A 21,205-nucleotide genomic window follows, 5' to 3' on the forward strand; every position below is an offset into this window, starting at 1 on the left:
AAGTTCTGATCAGAATAGCACCACCCACCTTCAATGAATATCAGAGCCATTTTAGTATTTTAGCGTAGTATTTAACTGCATTTATTGCCTATTCAGCAAGTCCATCATGTCTGAGGAAACAAACAGCTGTGACCGTTCTGTGTTTGCAGCCTCGCTTTTAAGATGAACATCCCTACCTGTTATTCTGCCAAGAACCAGGAGAGGGTGCTGTTAAATTTGGCTATTATTTCATTTATCCAGAGAGCACCCACATCCTGCAAAACGCCTTTCCCCATTTCTTCCCCCACCACCCCCAGCCCCTTAATATCAGGCGCTTTTTATCTCCTGACTGAAATGGATTTATTTGCCACACCGATCAGCCAAGATACAGCACTGACGAGAAGCATCTTTCACCTAATTATAGCAAAGCTCCTAGACTGGAGAGATCAGAAATCACGCAGCGGCACCGCAGTGAAGTCACACAGATGCTAGGGATACGGGATGCCCCGCAGCTTGGGTTTGACTGTGGCTCTGCCAAAAGAGCCCTTGAAGCCCTTGGACACCAGGATTTCAGGGTAACGAGCACTGCCACGGAAATAATCATTCCGGTGTGGCAGGGGGCAGGTGCTTGGCAAAACTGGGTGACTTTGGAAGACTTGCTGCTCTGTTTTAGGATTTTAAAAGCTATGAACAATTTATAAAAGAAATAGATTCCTTTTCAGCTTTGAACCACAGCCATAGAATCAGCACAATTTAGGTCCTCTCTCTGCATCACAGACCTAATTAGTTTTTAACCCAGATGCACATTCTACCCACTTGAAATTGATCTGAATCTTCAGTTCTGAACTGTTATCCAACCCTGAATATTCAAACCTTTTTCTCTCCCTCCCTATGGTTTTTCAAACCCTCCTCCCCAGCACCGTGTTAGCGCTAGAAGCAAGTGCGACGGAAGAAATGCAACGGGAACAGAGAAACGGGAGGAGATGAAGAAGGTACAAGAAGCATTTTCTGCTGTTTAGTGACTTTGTGTGATTCGTTCAGACAACAGCTCACCGCAAAGTGAAACTCACCATGACATCCCACCTTCCTGCCCTCCAAGGACAAACACGCCGTGACAGAGCATCAGCAACTGTGTTAACAGTAACAGAAAGCAGAAAATGGGACAACTATGGGAGTTGAAGTGATCTCGGCCCAATCTGTGTTCGAAACATAAAACAACTATCAGCACATGGATTGGGTGTATTTGCAGAATATTTTAATTTTCAGCTGAGAAACACACAACAGGACAGAGTTTAAGGCAGGCAATCGGGCATCAAACTTGTCTTGCTTGCTTTTTGTGCTCACACCTTCAGCGTACGTTCTACAAAAAGGAGCAGATCCCATCTTAATGTCTACGCAAAGCAGCTCCGCGTACCCACTTAAAGCCTGAGGTTTGATGCAATGTCTGCAGTTGTTCCTGGGATGCAGGATTTACTTACAGGGAAATTCAGTTCTTCTGTCTGTGCACATTTGTTCTATGCCACATAGAAAAATGTCATATATTTCACAAACTAAGTTTGATTGGTGATAATATCAACAGAAGCAAAATAACCCTCTCCATATATATACATTATGCAATGACAAACCTCTGCTTGCACAGTTTTACTTTGCTCTTGTACTGGAAAATACAGATACTCTAATGGATAGGAAAGAAAACTATTATTTCTGCACCTTACAAGGTCTGTTGGTTTTCTTCCAAAAAACCAAAACCAAACACCACAAATGAGACAGTTAGCGGGACAATGAGTTCTTTACTGATAAGGCAAAAGAGGAAGTCAAAGGTTAAGAGTTTTGTGGATTTAGGTATATTATCTTAGAAATATCACAGGTATTGAAATAAACATCACAGGCACTGAGATGCTGCTAAGAAACACGTTTCCATTTGAGTATCTTTCGGTTGGCAGTAGCGTAAAGCACCTTTGTGTCTACTCCTACAGGGCATTTGCTCTTAACAAGCAAATAATACAGTGCCAGACGAGGAGCATAATGCCAAGGAAAATGTTGTTTATAAGCAGTTACAAATGAGTATTTTCTCTCTTTAATGCCTACCATTGTTCATACAGCCTCTGGTTTTATTTTTTACTTGTATTATTATTTTAGAACATGATAGTCAAAGACTCTGTTCCCTCACTCATGCATTTTTAAAATCAATATGATTAAAAATGAATCTACTGTGCATCCACGTGATGAATGTGGTAAGAGCTCATTCTGCATTTCTTTCATGAAGGTTCCCATCCCGGATTTTTCACTATGACCAAGACTTCAGCTGCAATTACTGGGAAGAGACAAATCCCAACTCCTAAATATGTTCAAGCTGCCCACTCCCACAGACTTCAGAAGTATCAGAAGTTCCAGAATTCGTTATTACAGTGAATTTTCAAAAGAGGTAATTCTGAGATGACAAATAGTTGCCAAATCCAGAACTGGATGGTCTCATCTCATAGGGCTCATCATGACAAAAGGGTTCACACACGTTCTCACTTTGTTCCTATCCAGTAAAACACTGAAATGCAACTTAAGCATGAGGTCAAATACCACTGAAAGGATGACTACACCATTACATCTTTAGAGAACGCTCAGTGCCTAAGAATTACTTTAAAAAACACACATATGGAGGCACTGACCTCCTCTTTGATTTCCTAAAAATGAACAAGCCATTTAGCTCTGAGCGAAGAATCTGAACTCCTGTTCCCGCTCTTACATCTAACTAGGGAAGAGCCCATGGAAACTACTTTCTTTATGCATCACCTGCAAGAGTGGCTCAGAGTTAAAGAAATAATCAAGTCTACCAAGAGAGTTTGCAATGACAACCTAGGCCTAGTTTTAAAAACATTGATAGTGACAGTAAGGTATAAAAGATATCTGGCCTTGCCCACAAAAGGAACTATAAAGCAACCAAAAGCTAACTGTGCATTTGGATCCGCCGGCACATCAACAAAAGTTCAAGAAAAGCCATGTAAAAAATGAAAGAGTAAACAATGAGAGAATGTGAAACAGCAGAAGCTGCAAAGCTTGTAAACAGAGCATGTAGCTAATATGCTTTCCCAATTTAAACTGTAATTTAGTAATGTTGCAAAGAATTCAAAAATATATGAACACAGGAAAAACTGTATGCCAAAATGTGCTTTTCAGCTCTGACATAGTCCCAGGATGATATGAAAGGCTCATTGGGAGCATCTTCCTTTATCACCCTGACATTTCACCTTTTATAGCTCTGGGCAGAAATAAAACCCCCTTCCTCTCAAGCTTAACGTGTGAATAGCTAAAACACAACTTCAATCCCCCGTTCCACTGCAGCTACCAAAAGTTACCATTAGGAAACCCTGACATACTTCTCTTGGGCAAACAAAATTAGGCAGGATGACTTTAGTAGAAAGATTTCATCAAAGCAAAAGACTTTGTTGGTTGGTTCTTTGTCAAAATATTCTTGCCACACAGAGCAGGATCACTCAGGAGACACAGGGAAGACCAGATGCTTCCCGATACCGCTATCTGACCCTGATGTTACCCTGACAGGCCGGACAAACCCAAGTCAAGCTTTGCCAAAATCAACATGCCCAGAGAGAGATATTAACATCAGGTTTCCTAATGGCTGTTCTTCAGAGATTCTCTCATCTTAGAGTTTTTGTTCCCAAGGGAATACAGGTTATTCGATCTTCTGAAGAGAGTGATTGTCTACTGCAAAAAAATAGGGGAAACTTAAGAAATACAGAAATGAAAATTATGGCTAGAGAAGTGTTTTGATGCAATAATAAAGGCAAAGCAAAAAAAATCTTGAAAGAACAAAGTTCCATAGGAAGGGATTGGATTCTATTGAGTTTAACCCTGAAAAGATGCTGTCCCTTCATGATTCAGTTTGTACGAACGACCCATCCACAAAGTAACATGAAACATGCTCCTCAATAGCTTCTCCCAGCAACCCAGGTTGTGGAAGCTGGTCACAAATGAAAATTACAAGGCAAAAATAAAATCAAAAAACCCAACACCATATCTCCCATTTCTCACCATGATGATGCCTCTCAAAAGAAAATATAAAAACTGAAAGCATTTTAACTGGTGAAATATGCAATTCATACCTCAGCCTTCAAGCTAGAAAACAGTCTTTCCATGGGTGCTTTTTTATTAGCTATCATGCAAAAACAATTAGTCATTCAAGCGATTAAGAAAGTAAGTATCTCCTACAAAAGGTTTCGAGCTTTTCAAGCCCTAAATGCAACTGCTATAAACCTGGACTGTTCCTGAGTGTAATTTAGTTACTGTATTGCCTCTCCTGGAGAGATTGATTGTATCATGTGTTGTAAATTCTTGATGCTCTTTTAGCTGCAGTCTGAGCCTCTGGTGAATTCTCCTCTTGCTCCTCAGACTTCTTATGGTTTAGGAATATGTCTGATTTTAAGAAGCGGCTGTAGCTGTCGTATTTCATGAGATTGAATATCTGGTAGGAGGGAAAAAAAAACACAAGACAATGACCTAAGGAAACAGGTAATTAAGAAAAGCTTCTTAATAATTTATACAAATTCTGAAACTGGATCTAGACAGAAACAACTGGTTTTACCAACATTTCTTAAACTTACGCCAATCCTCCCATCCTTTTTAGACTGCTACACAACCAAATGCCAAGACTGGTCTCAGGCCAAATCAGAAATGTCGCAGGTACCTGCCACAAAGAGTCGATCCGGTACAGATGTAATTTGCCAGTTAAAATGTAGTTTAACATTGGCAATCAAATCTGTGCCATTAGGCTTTTCACTAGCACAAGACCTGCCCTTCTTGCCACAGCCAGCACGGCTTTACTCTCCCAAGGCCTGAGTTCAGGCTCATCCTTCAACACAACTGCTTTCTCTTCTATTTATACTCATTTCAGACAGAAAAAAAAAAACAAAAAACAAAAAAACAAAAAAACAAAACACAACCAAAAAAAAAACCCTAGAACTTATTTGGAGTCTTCTGAAAACAAAAGGGCTTGGGTGAGGAGCCTGGAATCTGTTCAGGTGTCAAGGTCAGGAAACAGAAGGGAAGGAAAAAAGCAAACCTCAAGACTGTAACTGAGGCAAAACCAAAGCCTACATCACTCTCTGCCTATTATTTCACTGGCAGAGCCTCTCTGAGTCATGCTTCATGACTGATTACATTTTACGATACTCAGAGTAACTAAATTTCCAAGGGGAATTTCTGGATTCTGACCTGCATGTGTGGATAATCCATGTGTGGATAAATGGGGCTTTACCTTTACAGGCCTCGTTTCTAATTGATAATACAACCAGGTAATACAACTCTTTGTTAGGAGGAAAAAAAAAGTAATAATCTCAAAGTGCTTTTCCATTTCACATCCTCAAGGAACTTGTACAAAGGCAAACACACAAAACTTGACTGTTCTTGGCTGTGCATTTGCTGTAATATCCCCCTTGCAATTAAAATTTCATGAAGCATTTTACTAACCACTGTTTACATAGATCAGTTCATGTTTAAAACTGTGGAACTCTCGCTTTATAAGTTGCATGGTGGAAGACTAAAAATCCCAAAACATCCTCTCAATGTACACCCAAATCAACGCAGTTAAACAAAGTCAAATTACACCTCGTGGCTTTGGTTAACTACAATACTATTAAATATATCCAACTAGCTTGAAGGAAGACATTGCCTGTTAAAATGTCCTAAGAACTTAGAAACATCTTGATTCTGGTATCATTTAAAGCATCCCCCAGAGAGAAGGAGCACTGTAAGATCCGAGTCTGCTGGAGTCTCTTCAGCCAAATGCACAGGACCGATTTTATAAACATGTGCAAAAGCAGAATTATGTTTTTCCTTCCCCACCTCTCATCGCCTCCTTGGAGTAGGAACATTTACCCCACAAGTATTTTGAAATCTACAGATTTCTGTGAACCACTCTACCACCACTTCATTCAGCACCAACAACTGCCTCCAAGCCACTTGCTTTAAGGTCATGAGCACAAAACCACACCCCACAAGTAGCCCCAGTTAAACCAGTAGGTCTCTGGAGAACTGAAGTGCTAGTTACCAGTAACACTGTAGACCAGACTGCAGCTTCCAAGCTGTCTTTTATGCTTCAGACACACGGTGCCTGCAAGAGTTAACACTGTTCTTCTTCATAACTTTATAAGGATTGAAAACTAGAGAAGACCGTAACTCTTCCTGAACTAGTATCTAAAGGCAATAAACTGAAGCTTCAAGCAGTGCAAACCCGCAACAACCCATCAATGCTCTGCATCTGGTTTTAAAAGTTCACAGACCTCCTTCCCACACCAGTGGGACTCCTCTATCACTGGTCCAGCATGTTTTCCGTTCAGGTATTACTAACCCTTGGCTGCTCACATGGATGCTCATTTGTAAAGCTGCCAACCATTTTAACTCCAGTAGCCTCTCCAGCTTGGCTCTCATGATCACCCACCCTGAAGCGCAATGCTTAGATTCACTAGAGCATTTTTCTTTCCCTTCCCCCAAAGTCTGAAGTTCTTCCATGAAAAAATTTGCTTCTTCACATGGAAATTGAGTTTCAGAAATTTCCACTGCTAATAAGTTGGCACATGCTCGAAAGGCAGAAGAGCCTTTGCTTCTCAGATCACCTCAACTAGCCCAGCCAGTGCCCAGCTAATGCGCTCAGTACCTGATGTGAAATGGATTGAAAACACTACTTAAATCAGTGTGCTGTTTCTCCATAAAAGAAAACAACCAAATGGAAAATACAGGTAGTACTGAGGATGGTACAGAAATTAAAAATAGTACAGCTTGCAAGTGTTGGAAAGCTGCAGATAAGAATGACTCACTCCAAAAACTATGCTTTAAAATAAGCTAAATATTAAGAAAATTTACCACCAAAGGACACGCCTGCAAAATGTCACCTAATTTCTATCAAGCCTCCCAAGATCTATAGGAAGAGGCAAAGCAAATACCAACTCCTCTTTTAAGCTTTGTGTGTTACAGAAGAGGAGGCTTTTCAGGAAATTGCATTATATTCATATCAATATAAATAACAAAACAAAGGAAAGTGAAAAATCTTGAGCACTTGGGGAAACCAGTGGCAACTACAGAAACAAACATCAGCAGTGAGTCAGCGCAAGAGAACACACAGGAAAACGTAGGCACAAAGTTCGTCAGCTGGGTGATTCTCAAGCTACCAGCAGAGGAGTCCAGGAGAAAACTTCGTCCAATTTTCCAGGAAACTCCTGGTCTGGGATTAGTGTCCACCTATTCAATCCACACCACAGGCAGCAGCAGGCAGACTCCTAATTTTCCTACCCTAGCTCGTGCATCAAAAGCAGAGTCAATTTAAAGCAGACAAAAACCTACAGAAACTGTGTTCTTGAAGAAAATAGCTCTACCTGGTCCTGGAGCTTCTGAAACATGAGAGGGTGAGGTGTCTCCAAAATGGTCTCATTCAACCGGGACTGCCCTTCAACATTGACTTGGGAGGAAGCTTTACTGGACAGGAAAGTCATGTAGATTTCTTTAGCTTTTTCTTGCATCTGCAAAAGGACATGTTTTTTCAAAGAGTTATTTGCTGTGGGAATATTCTTTGTATTTGTTAATGTTTTGTTGAATGCTCTGGATCACTTACTTCTTGAGGTTCACATCTTGAAACCAAAACATAGTCCGAATTTAAAATGAAAACAAGTAACAAAACAAATATAAACAAATATACATAGATTAGCTTATTTGTGTATATTCATTTGTACAGGAGGAAAAACATCTCTGCAGGCCAACTCCTGCACTGACATTAGTGGAAGCTACTGGTATTAGACACTTACGTTACTAACAGAGGGTTGTGATGTTTGAATCTGAGAATCCAGTGTAAAATTGCTCAGCATCATCAACTAAGCTGTGTCTTCACTACTTAAAGTACTTTTTTTCCTAACAGATAACCAGCATGTGCAAGGAACCCAGGGGGAAAAACACTGTGGAAACTTAGTGCAAGACGAAACTAAGGAAAAATCAATGTATAATGTGGGCTACTTCCAGATAACCTTGTCATACTACATGCTTTGTCATAACTATGTTTTTACCTCAGAGCAGCTCAAATGCAAAACTGATTACATGATTAAAAAAGAATGAAAACCAACAGGAATTTTTTTGGCTAACAGTAAAGCTAAGACTCTCAAGAGCCTCTAAAAGCTGAAAAATAAGGGTAGATGTGACTCACATTAAGCAGTTTGTTGGTGTTTGCCCTGATTTCTGCAATCCAGTGTTCTGTTGATAAATCAGTAACAGTGATAACATTTTGACCCTACCTAGCATCTTTGAGCTTCAAAGTAGTAAACGAATGGCCACAATCCTCCAAAATTAAATACTAGATCCCTCTCGATCAGAAGGTCAGATAAGAGAAAGCCAGGGAGAAAAAGAGAGCCAAGGCCAGGCAGCACGCAAGCCTCCCTGCTGCAATCTGGATTCTGAACACTGAAACAAAGCCCGTGAAGCAGCGGGCACTGCCCAGTCCCCAGATGTGGGTACTTGCTGGTGCTCCCCATCACACGTCTTATGAGCAACTGTAACCCAAACCACGTTGTTAATGGGAAGTGGGCTTGAATGAGGAAGCATTTAAACCCCTGCCCATGAAGGAGTCACAAAATTTCTTTCATGTTTTACAGCTGAGACTCAACATTTGGGGATAATTAGAAGAATAGCTACATGTGTTTGACAATTCCCAAGGGCTAAAGAGTTAACTCTCTCACTGCTGAAGGGGACACACATTTTCCAGGAATATTCTTTTTTAAAACAGATTATTCATCTGGTGGTTAAAACATCATGTGCCAGGTGCATTAGGTCACACTGAAGTGTTTTTAACAATTTCCTGTCTTTCCAGTTTCACAGATCAGGTGGGACTGCTTTAGCGATGTCTGTTCTCAATGAGCAATTAATCCAATTGATCGGAAAGGTAACTGTTTCAACAGGTAAAGGTAATGCTCTAATGCAGACACAGTAAAGGCACCTTTAGCTATTATCAAATGAGCAGGTATAAGTGATTGTTCTGTCTGTCTGTCTGTCTCACCTAAATAACTTTTGAAACTGCTGCCCAATTTCAACCATGTCTAAAGAGGGGCAAAGGACTGCAAAATAACTATCCTCCCACTGACCTGATGGAAAAGAGCAGCAAGGGAGAGAAAAAGCAGCACGTTCATCAAGGGGAAAAGCTGCAGTGTATGTTCAGAAGTTATCTGCTCAAACTGCCAGCATGTAATTAGCTGCTGGCTAATTAACACACACAGAGCTCCTTGTCAGCCACAACTCAAGGTGCTGCTTGCCCAAGGAACACAGGATGGAGCTGGGTACTGTGGAGAAGGAGCAGAGGAAGGTTTGCAGGGGAACACGAAACTAGAAGTAACGTGAGGAAGTTTAAAGAACTTGGGAGGAACAAGAGGCTTGTGTGGGAGGTTGGCAAAACAGGGAGGATCTCTGGATTTTGTGGGGAAGAATGACAAAGGAAGAGCTGTGGTATGGAGAGGGGGTCGTTGGGGAGGTGCAGGGGATCTGACTCTATAGTAATGAGGAAATAAACGTTACAAGTTCTGCACGTGGAACAACTGTTACGCTACATCTATGCTTCAGTAGTAGAGCATCAGTTTAATTACAATAATTTAAAAAATAAAAAAAGGAGAGTACAGTTAAAGTTGCCAGTACATTTATACACCCCCAAATGACACCCAGGGAGAGCCAGGTTCAGGCGGAGGAGACAGTGATGTTCCCCATTCAGTGGGTGGCATTCTCTGTTCTGTGTCAGCCTGAAACTAATGCCTCTGCACAGGGGACTCTACTCTGGAATTTAAACAACACTTAAACCGGGATCTTATTCACAGGTGGTTATTAAAGGACTTCTGGCACTTTCCACTTATATCTGTGCGCTCGCCCCAGCATCCGTGCCAAATTCCCACTTGGAGTACAAAGTTTTGTCTACAGAAAACCCCCTCACTATTTCAAGTGGATAAAATATTCCTTCCCACTTCCTTTCCTAAGGTCAGATTCAGCTCTCAAGCATGTGTGACTCCCAAATGAGGTGAATGGGAGTCCCAGATGCTCATCAGAACAGGCTCCAGCAGTGAGCAGCTGTGCAGCATTACCCAGTCCTGCTTAACCACTGCCACGTTCCACATGGGAAGTCACAGAAGAAACTCTTGACTAGGTATACTTTGTTCTGAAATTGTTCTCTATAAAACTTCCTGACATGGGTATTTTGGCAGGTTTCAGCGATATCTGAAAAGATTCCCTGTTGTTTGAAGCATTTATTATAATCTGTAATTTATTTTTAAAGCTCAGCTGGAAGAGAAGAAACATTTAAACCTTGGGAAGCAGCACAATGGACATGTTGTTTATTTCATTAACAGCCACAAATGCAACAGCATAGGAATAACTCAAATTAAATATTTAAAGTTAATTTTTTTCACTTATCCCCACCGTTCCCATTTCAATAATTAAATGTGTCCTAAGATGAAGGCCATAAGGGTGGCAGCAGAGCTCACTGCTACAAGTAGACTTAATTCCTTCCTCAATCTTTGCTAAAAATTACATTCCTATTTTAACTTCAATTTTAAAGGAATGATAGAGAAAGAATATCAATTTTTTAAATGTCCTGGGCTGAGGGGCAGAGTAACGTAGACTTCTTGCTGCCTGGCTCTGCGGATGCTGAAAATCTCCCCTACTGCCTGAAACACACACATTTGGTACCAGCTCAAAAAGGAAAACAAACTCATGGAGTGGTCTGCTCTGAACTCCATTTCTGTCTTCTCCTGATAAGCGTTCCCACCACCTGCCTAAAGCCAACACAAGAGCCAAGAGCCTGAGTTCTCTTCACCAGCGCTCCCTCTGCTCCTGTGATCTGGGGCTGCACAGTGCTTCATGTTCACGAGGAAGGGACAGAAAAGACGTTATCTCCATATCTCCACAGCATCTGGCAAGATCTGCCTGTGTTGTCTTGATGTAAGTCAGCTGCTAGGCAGAGCCCACATGACTGTGGTTAGAGTAACGACTGAACCAAACTTCGTAAGCCTTGAGAAAAGGCCCAGAACCTTTTCTTAGAACAGCAGTAATGCAGTTAGTTTGCAAACAAAAAAAGCAGGAGCAGGGTGAGCCTGCATCTACCTGCAAAGAGCAGAAAGGACAGGAGGGAAGGACACATTCACTGAGCTAACCAGCCTACAGGTTTTCCAGCCTATACAGAACCAAACACCGCTCCAGGCTGATGCAGAAGGGGTGACAATAACACAAGGCACAATGGATACTAAATCCACTGACCAGGTGGTAACCTGTGCAGGTTTAAACTCACCAAGAAAAACCTCATGTTAACACTCTCATGGCAAGTAATGGAAAGTTTATCTGATACTTTAAAAACAGGAAAAAAAAAAACAAACCAAACATTCTATCTGGGTTAAAATGTAATCAGCTTCATCTGACCAAAAGTCTAAGTGTCTAAGAGCTAGTTTCTGTGGTAAACCAGTTTTAATGAGGAACAGGTTATAAAATAAGTAAAAAGTTCTTTTTAGAATACCGTGCTCACAGTAGATATAAAGTGATTTCTGCAAGAGTCACTTTCAGAAGACGAATTCATGCTATTATAAACACTAGAAAGATTTCTATTTTTAGTGCTTTTTCTAGCTTTGCAAAATATCTAAACAAAGCCATCCATAAGCAGTAGCTTTACTGTAAGTCTGTGTCATTCTAAAGCACATTTAGTTGAGCCAGCTGTAATAGCTATGGCTGTCCCAGCCTCCAGATTTGCCACACTGTGTAATGATTGGTACTAAATAATTAAGCTAACCGGAACCCAGTCAACTCTCTGTCCACTCATTTGGCAATTCATTCAAAAATTCACTAAGTTACTATCTCTATACATCAATTTACCGTTTCCTGTAGTACCATGCGCAATCCTAAAATAGCTAAAAAGATAGAAATTATTTAGCAAGGGAAAATACGATTATTATCCCATTGCAAAATGTGGGACCTTACAGAAGGATTTTCCACTTTCATTTCCATTTTAAAATGCAGTTTGATACCTGCCCAAGGGACTACATACCCCTTGGTAAGGGCACTGCATGAGATACAAAGGAAAATATCTGCTCTGTACAAAGCAAAGGGTTCTTCCCATTTAGTCGTGGACTGTGATGCTGGTTTTTGCTTCACCAGCTCAGAAAGCAAATTATTCTAATGGAGCAGGGAGAGAGATCAAGAATACCTAGAACCCCAGCCCAACATATCACACATTCCCTGCCTCACTGCTGTCCAGAGGCAGAGCTGCCCTCTTACACCTGCAATTTATAACCCCCAGGAGCCCAGCTCCCCACCTGATTCCTATTCCCTGATGCTTCTGACATTACTCAAAGCACATACAGTCCCATTTGGGGCAGGTTTAAATGGTATTTTCCCAGCCTCACCTCACGTTACTCCATTTTCTTTGGCCAGAAGAGTGCAAAACGGGCTGTACATTGGCACCCGTTGCCTTCTAAAACGCTTCCTTTGGCAACAGGAGCTGCACACGTGAAAAGCATAAAGGTGGGATATCAAAAAAGGGTTTATGGGATTCAGGAGCCTGACTCATGGACAGTGATGCTCAGCTGGAGTTTTGGTACTTCTTCATTTCATGCTCACAGAATCCTCATCTCAAAAATCAAATAAATTTGGAATGTAAATTTTTAAAAAAAGTCACAAAAACTTTTTCAGAAACAAGCAAACAAAACATGGTAGGTATTTTAGGCCTGACTCTATAGGCTTCAAAGCTTAAATGTGAAAGTGGATCCTGTGTTCCTCGTGGATCTAAAGTTCCAAGTGGTGGAAAAAATTACTGGAGGTGTCTGGCTGAAAAATTTCCAACAGAATATTTTCTATTAGAAAAATATAGCTTTGAGGAAAATGAACACTGCAGGTATATATCAATTTAAAAAAATATTTACACAAAAAGTCCACATGGACCCTCAATTTATTTTGCAACTTGTCATTTGCTATGGAAAACTTTTCATTTTGGTGTTAGAAAACATTTTGTTTGCACTGTTTGTTACTTTGATGTTCCACTAAAATATTATAATGGTGCATATTTTCATGTAACAGCCACTATACTTTTTAAAACATTCCTGAAACGTCATCATATTTTCAAGCAAGATGATGTAACATTGCCGAATTAAACCTTTTGCTATTCCCAAGCAACAACAAATGTTCAGAGTTTTCAAAACATGGGAAACTTGACGATTTCAGCATTTTGCTTTGATTTTAAGTGGAACCGGCTTTGTTTCCAAACAATTCCACCACCGTGATTCCAGTGCAATTCCTTGAAATATATTTATTTGCACTCATATGCAACAGAAACATTATAGCTCCAGCTCTGCTATGGAAGTTTTGTTGACAAGTCAAATTTATGTAGGAAACATACCTGTTTTGTTCCCTGTGTCTTCTTAAATTCCTCACATGCTAGCCAGAACAAAACGTTTTCTTCACTAAATTCTTTCTTTAAAAACTCCTATGGAAAAGAAAAACAAACAAACAAACATCAGGATCTCATTTCTCAATTGTTTTTCTCTCTTCCTACTATAACTATTACAACGAGAAGCTGCCTAGGGCCAGCCTTACCACATAACACAGCGTAACAGAACCACTGCATTAGTGCATCCACACACCATCAAGGCACAAATAAACAACCATATATTCAGCCCTTAAAAGCACATTCCAGTAGGATGATGAGCTACTTTTAATCTCAGAGAATATCAGTAACTAGTGAGAGCTTCTTCTTAAGTTTCCCATAAATAAGTTGAGCAATTTCACAGTCATTACTCAAAGAGAAATCAAAAAATATATGAATTAATTTGCAGGTAAGCATAATGAACTATTATAATGAGAGCCACAGATCACTTGAGATTCTCATCATGTAGGATCCGATTTTTAATGAGTAACATTTCTACAAATAAAAGTGTTTCTAAACATGCTCATTAGTGGCAATAAATTAACTTAAGTAAACTAAAGCAGAAGATTGTATTTGCATTCTCTAGACAGTGTTTAAACAAAGCACATTCCTCCAAAAGTGAGGCATGCTTTAAAATGGGGAAAAAATGTACATTAAGTTTCTTTATAAAAAATAATGACTTGAACATTTATAGCTCTGAGATCATCCATTTTCACTTTGAAGTGTTAGAAAAGAGAGATTAAATAATGCCAAGAATTAAATAGCACCAAGATTACTTTAAAAAACAACAATAATTTGGAATCACAGTGTTTTGTAACTCCAGTTTACATCACTTTTCCAACCAGTCTGGCAGGAAACCATTTTATCAGTGTTTGGTGCAGCAAAACCATCCTCAAGTAATTTCTGTTCCTATAGGAAATGCCACAGCTCCAGCTCTGCCACCTCTGCTCAGGGGACGCATCTATAAGGACACGTGTCTCTGTGCTCACGGCACTGCACCATTTAGGCTGAGCCTCATTCAGCTTTAAATCCTAATTTCAGTTTACATAAATAGCCAGAATTGATATCGCAACCCTAAATCGTTTCACTCCTTCTGGATCTTCCAGGAGGTTCTCCAGTGATGTCGCCCATTTTGAGGTTCCTTTCAAGGTTTGGTGGCTGCTGCTTGGGTGACCCTCACCATCATTTATCTCTGGAAAAAATGGGAAAAAAATGACATCTTCATTAGAAGTGATTAATGTCTCATGCATTTCTGTTCCATTGCCCTCTGCACCCTTGTACTACAGCTGCTCTCTCTAAAGGAAACACCATAAAACTGAAAATAAACACACACACATTTGAATTCTGTTTTGCCTGTAAGGAGGTAAAAATGCCTTGCAGTTAGATAATTCATGAGCATATAAGCAGGCACTGTCACTGTTTTATAGGAGTTCAGGCACCTTTTGCATGTGGAACACAATGACCTCAGCCTGTGTAGTAAAAGCGCCATTTGCCTTTTGTTCTGGCACTGTCAACTCCCTCCACTGGCTTCTATAAAGCAAATCCTGGACAGTCACACACATGAAATTTATTTTTAAGCAAAGAGTCATCACTGAAGGTTGAGAAAATGCACAGAGTGTAAGAAAAATAATGCTTTGTCTAGCAGGAGAACAAGTCCAATATGTTAGCCCAGGGTAACGGGGGGAACAGCAGCTAGCAGAAGAGCCCCATTCCAGCCAAGTCGACCTGCTCATTGAGCAAGTGTTATATGGGTGTTTTTTCTGTTTGCTTGTTTCTTTTCAAGTCCACTGAAATTCTGCTTTTACAAGGTGTTCTGGATTATGCCCACACCTTACCTGCCACCCAGTCTTCTCACAGATAGGAGACATGGTATGTATTTTTGAATTTTTCTGTCCCAGGGACAAGTATGTTACATCCAAGGCTGGTGATGCCAAAAAAAATGTTTGCTGGCTACCCATCAGAACACCTATTACCTGGGAAGACTCCAAGAATTTCACTGCTGATCTGAAAAATTCTAAACCAGGCATTGAGCACTTGGCCTCTCTTCTTCTCACACCCGAAACACATGGGGAAGGCAGCAGGAGTCGGGCAACAAACTCCGCTGCAGGTCACTACACACTGGAAATGTGCACAGAACTCCTACTCTAATCAACGCAGCTTCTCTATATTTTTATAGCCACTTCCTTTCTCCCTCCCAACTCATTGGAAATCTGGATCTCAGTAACTTCTGCTTAAGCTCTGCTAAAAACCCCTTCCTCCACCATGAAGATAAACCTTAGTCAGTATCTCAAAACAGTATCTGTGCAGAGCTATATACCATCAGATGCTCTTTCCAGCTGGTAGCTAGAACGATAAATGCGAAGGTTAAAGCCCTACAAAATACTGGCACAACAGCAAAGCCTACTGAGTTTTGGTTGATAGGGACCTGCAGACTCTATTTGTTTTTCTAACAGTGAGATGGACCACTGTTTTAAACGAACCAACACCTCCTCTTCTCCATTAATTGAGGGGTTTTTTTGTTTGGTTGAGGGTTTTTTTAATATAACAGGAGAACATGTTTTTTTGTAACAGGAAAACAGGTAAACGTTCTGGAGCTGTGGATTCCATACCCATTGTCTAATACTGAAATATCTACATTCACGTCCCAAGTAAATACAGACATAAAAGAAAGGAATGTAGCTAAAACGATAGAGCAAAATGGTCACTGCAGGCTACATTTTTCACATGTAAATCCTGTCTCTCCTTTGCCTGTCCTGCTTTCACTCTACAATGCTGTTACAGCACCAATCTGAAATTTCTTACACAACGAACGCACAAAACCTTTCAGGATGCAAGATCATAACCAATTTGGGTAAAGACTGTGACAGATTGGTCTCCAAAGCAGCAAGTGTACCTACAGCTCCGGATAAGAAACACACATTCTGCTAGTTCGAGGTCAGGAGTCAGCACCTGAGGATTGTCCCCAAACCACCACTGCAGACTTCAGACATGCCACAAGAGTACAGCAACTCTGCCTCAGTTTCCTCTCCCCTCATGCAAAAAGATGTGGCTCTTGATTATCACTTGCAAAATTTATTCTAGGAACTTGACTCAAAGTATCCGGGCATCTAATCTCAGTAAAATCTGTGAGATTTAAGCAGGAATAGCCAAGTACATTGGAGCAGAACACGATTACATCTGAGGAGCCTGAATGTCTTGTTATGATGACTCTCACCTGCCAGCAGAATGGCAGCTCTGGGTGTAGAGCTGGTAATGGCCTGAAGAACCAGGCCACTCCCTTATTTAATATACTATTTAGCACAGAACACATGGGAGTGAGGTTTTATTCCTAGTGTTTCTATTCCAGCCAAATTTTAAGTGGACTTTAATGATTACTTTGAGAAGCATGTATTTCAATGAACCAATGCAATACAGGGCAGGCCTAGTGCCACAAGAACCTAAAGAGAAAGAATTCTGGTGAGCAGACACAGGGTGAACAAGTGCTTCCACTACCCAGGATACATCAATCTGCTTCCCCTCAAGCTGCTTTGGCTGCTGTCTCATTTTGTCTCTGTCCTCCTAACCACCATTCACCCCAGTTTCCTCCCACTTCCAGCCTACCCAGCACACCCCAGCTCCATCCTCCATTCATGCTCCCCCTGTTCTTCTTCATCACCCTCCAAACCCTGCGCTCTCCTACGATCCTGCTCCCCTTCTCTTCACCTCCGACAGCCTTCGAGTCAATTTTGGCTTTGAAGGGAGGACTTACACAACTCCTTCCAAACACCCATTCTGCTGAGCCTCCTTGTCCAGACTCCATTACTCAGTTATTTTCCTCATTTAACCAGCACCCCGCAACCCCCAAAGTACTGTGGCATGGAGATGACACTTGCCTGTCCATCAGAACCCTTTCATTCATCCTTTGCCTCCCTTATTCAAGCTGGAGTTCCCCGGGGCAGAGGCTCTGGGGTGTCACAGGTGCAGGCGAGCTCTGCGGGTGCCATCAGCAATCCCAGTTCAGCACGGGCTACAGCTCCCAGCATTGGCCCACACTGGGGACACCAGCTGCGGTGTCACGATGGCCCCTTGGACCACTGGTACGTAATAAACACAAGAGGCCAGAGAACAGGTACTGCAGCACAGCTCTTGTCCTGAGCAGTCCCCAGAAAACACAGTAATGGCATCCAAAGAGCCTGCTGGGGACATTGCCTGGATGGTACCACCCCACCAGCTGTGCTGGGGACAATACAGCTGGCAGGGGCCACGGCCACACCATGGAACGTGCCACCAGCTCTGGAGGGCTCAGGCCTGCGCTGGGCATGGCACTGATGGAGCTTTCTCCCTCCCCATCTCCAGTGTTCCTTTGCAAACACCATAAAACATGAACATTCCCCTTCAGTGCAAATGTAAATAGGCTGCACGTGATAAATGACAGTAGGAAACACCCTGAAATTCTGTGAGGATATTAAAACTGCTGGGTATTTTTCTTATACACCATTAAATATGCCATCACAAACATTTTTTCTAATACAAAAGTCACCCCTGCGATGAGCATCATAACTTCCCACTCCAAATGTTCATTTAATTTAGCAGATTTGATGTGCGATTTCTAGAATCTGTTTTAGAACTTAAAAGATAAAGAGGTTTTCCCCACAAATGACTCAAGAAGCTAATCCCCAAATCCGTATTCCATAACACATTACTAAATTACCTTAGAAACAATACTTCTGCTGAAGTACAATTTAATGAAAGTCTGAAACAATTTATTTCAGAAGACAATACAGCAATAAGTGTAATTATATGAATGATCCTCCTGAAACCTATTTATCTCTGTTTGCTATTTATAGCAAACTTTCTCCTGTTGAAATCATCTAGTGACAAAGTTACATAATATACAGTTGGAAATAAGAAACTCAATACCAATGTTTAACAACCCAAATGTATACATTAGAATGATCATTTAAATGAGGAAGGCAGGCATTTGCTGTTACTGAAAACTGGGAGATAATTTTGTGCATCAAAAAGGGTATTACAAAATGGCAGTTCTCCCACCAATATTTCTGTAGAAGTGACACACAGAATGTACAGCAGACGATAAATATGTTAACTACATTTCCTACTGTTGCATGAGTGCGCTTGCTATCTTTTAGAGGGGTTAGAAACCAAGAGGCAGAGAAAGCCGACAAAACAGGCACAGCGGAGCAGTTATGGAGTCTCTGCTGAAGCAAACTTTCCACTGAGTGTGCAACCATAACACAAGCCCTTGCGTGATGCGCAGGGGCCAGCTGCTTGTACAAACAGTAAATGATCAAGTACTTTAACAGCACCATTATTTTGGAGAAGAACCCTATACTAAGCCAACAAAGAGGTGGTTACATTAGCTGGAGCATTATTTTAGAAAAGAATCTTACAGAAGCTGCCCTCTCCCATCACACAATAGTGCTGCCGCATTAGCCCAGGGATAAAGGCTCTTTGTAAGCGATGGAAATAATGGTAAGTGCAGCACTAATAACGCTGTAATTATCAGCTGAAGTGCGGGATCAAATATGGCAAACATTTGCATTCTCCAAACAGGAACTGGGACCGAAACCACAGAAAGTGTCAATAACATCAATGCATACAACTTTGCACATCAAACCTCATGGTTCTGGCCCCCGCTTTCGATGGGCACAAAAAAACATGGAAACTCAAAACTTGTAGAGATTCAGACGCATCTAATTGAGTCAGACATGCTAATCCATCTGCCTTCCAGAAGGGCTACACGCTGCCAGGGTTTCCCAAGCGGCCGTCAGTCCCAAGCTGTTGACACAGTGGCCTGTGTGGCACCGGGTCAAACACCACAGACTCACTTCGCAGAATCCCACTGAGCGCAGCCTGTACCTAAACGCCCCTTCTAACCGCCTCTTTCCCACACACGCTTTTTGCAAACCCCTTAAAAAAAAGTGGCACACAAACAGCAGATATAACAAAACCACCGTGTAAACAGCTTATACCTTATTCATAGAATCACAGAATCATTTCAGTTGGAAGAGACCCTCAGGATCACTGAGTCCAACCATAACCGAACTCCAGCACTAAACCATGTCCCTGAGAACCTCGTCTAAATGCCTTTTAAACCCCTCCAGGGATGGTGACTCCACCACTGCTCTGGGCAGCCTGTTCCGATGCCCGACAACAAACTTATTCTATATTTCAACAGTAATATACAACATTCAGAAAGGCCTTTGCAATTTCTTCTTGAAGAACTTCTAATCATGCCACCTGCATTTTCCATTTTTTCACCTGGATTGTGAAGCTGTGAGCCACAAACCTTTATCATTAATTTAAAAGTACTGTGAACACCTTATATTTTCCTATGGTCACCAGAACGCCTATCCAGCAACAATCACGAGTCTGGAATTAATAAGTCCAAGGTTATGAAACACAGGGAAGCTTCATAAGTAGGCAGCTGAAGGGGGGAAATTCCCTTACTTTCCATGTATCCAAGCACCACTGGATGAATCCTCAAATAATTTTTTCCTAGTAGCAGCTGAATTTTAGACCTTTTCAGTACAGAAGTGCTGCCCTTCGCCCACTCGGGTTGTTCAAAGCATGATCCTCAACATCCCCTTTTGACGGTCTCTGACAACAGATGGCTACTGGATTCCACTTTTAACTATAAGGAAGGAAACTAAAGGGACGTTCCGCTTCTGCAGCATCTCTGGAAGCGTTCACCAGACATATATCCTTTTAAAAAAACACCCAAACAGACCAACAAAAATAAACCACCTCTAGACAAACACTGTGTTTGGCTTTTCTTAGAAAGATTGTAACTTCTTACTGCACATTATAAAATATAGTACTGTTTTCTGGGATTCTGAGTTTGTAACTTTTACCCCAATTGTTTCAGCAATTATATGGATTTTCCCCTTCGACTCAGAGCATCACAGACGTCCCTCAGCAGCACAAAGACGTTACGAGGTCTGTCTGCAGAGGGAACCGCCAAGTCCCACATTTATTACGCCTTAGTAACTTCCACTTCGGTGTAAGACGCTCCCTCCAAAAGCAAACTCTTCATAGTCAATTTAGAGCTTGAACAATCGCTCTGTGATGTTCCGGGCTATCGCCTCGCTACCGATAGCAGCCACAGGCAGCAGTCGGCAATTAAAATGTGGCTGATGAGGCACAAACCCCAGCAGAATCCAGTTCCCTCTTCGGCGCAGCAGCCGGAGTGGGAAGAACGGCGCTTCGTGCCCAGGCAGGAGGTTAATGCCCCTCACCAGGCTGCTGACACTGCCCCCCTGTCCCCCGAAGCGGGCAGGGCCACCCCGCGATGTGAAAGCCGAGGGACAGCTCACAGCACCGTGACCCGCCCCGCGGAGGAGCCGGAGCCCGCTCAGCCCGGCTGGGCTCGGGTACCGGGAACCGGGCGGAGGAGCCGGCGCGGCCCAGGTCGAGCAACAAGCGGCGCGGGGTGCGGGCTCCCCGGACTCCCCGCAGCGGGCTGCGAGCCGCCGAAAAGGCGGGAGCCGCACTCCGGGCCAGCGCCGCCGGGAGGGGGCTCGGCCGCGCTCTCCCTGCCCGGCGCTGGGTCGGAAGAGAAGCGCAGCCCTTCCCCTGCCGCCGGCGCTTCCTCAGCCGGCAGCGGCTGCCGCCGGGTCGCCGCCCCCACTCTCCCCGTTACCTGACGGCGGGCGCTTCCTGCTGAGCCGGCTGACGGCCCGGTTAAACATCGCCGCTGCCCGGAGCCGGCGGGGGCGGCCGCGCCTTCCCCGCTCCCCTCAGGGAGCCGCCCCGCCCCGCCCCAGCGCGGCCCCTCAGCCGCGGGGCGCCCCC

At 42.4% G+C, this 21,205-nt stretch overlaps 1 protein-coding gene across 1 annotated transcript; it reads right to left on the reverse strand.

The window, feature by feature from the left end:
• Positions 1 to 1,212: 1,212 nt before the first annotated feature.
• Positions 1,213 to 21,180, reverse strand: RGS10 (regulator of G protein signaling 10). The gene is made up of 5 exons (XM_065843699.2): positions 21,054 to 21,180; positions 14,485 to 14,603; positions 13,385 to 13,471; positions 7,359 to 7,502; positions 1,213 to 4,453 (listed from the first exon to the last, which is right to left on the reverse strand). The coding sequence occupies exons 1-5, from the start codon at positions 21,100 to 21,102 to the stop codon at positions 4,307 to 4,309; spliced, it is 546 nt and encodes a 181-aa protein (XP_065699771.1). The 5' UTR covers positions 21,103 to 21,180; the 3' UTR covers positions 1,213 to 4,306.
• Between the last annotated feature and the right edge of the window lie 25 nt (positions 21,181 to 21,205).

The sequence above is a fragment of the Patagioenas fasciata genome, chromosome 8 (assembly GCF_037038585.1).
Source record: "Patagioenas fasciata isolate bPatFas1 chromosome 8, bPatFas1.hap1, whole genome shotgun sequence".
NCBI classification, from domain to species: Eukaryota; Metazoa; Chordata; class Aves; order Columbiformes; family Columbidae; genus Patagioenas; species Patagioenas fasciata.

What these genes read in the sequence shown, in the direction of transcription:
- RGS10 (XM_065843699.2), bottom strand. Translation starts at nt 21,102, where the DNA reads ATGTTTAACCGGGCCGTCAGCCGGCTCAGCAGGAAGCGCCCGCCGTCA. An exon ending in AAGGAGTGAAACGATTTAGG is followed by an intron (nt 13,472 to 14,484) that starts GTTGCGATATCA and finishes TCTTTTCCATAG; the next exon opens with GAGTTTTTAAAGAAAGAATT. An exon ending in AGACACAGGGAACAAAACAG is followed by an intron (nt 7,503 to 13,384) that starts GTATGTTTCCTA and finishes GTCCTTTTGCAG; the next exon opens with ATGCAAGAAAAAGCTAAAGA.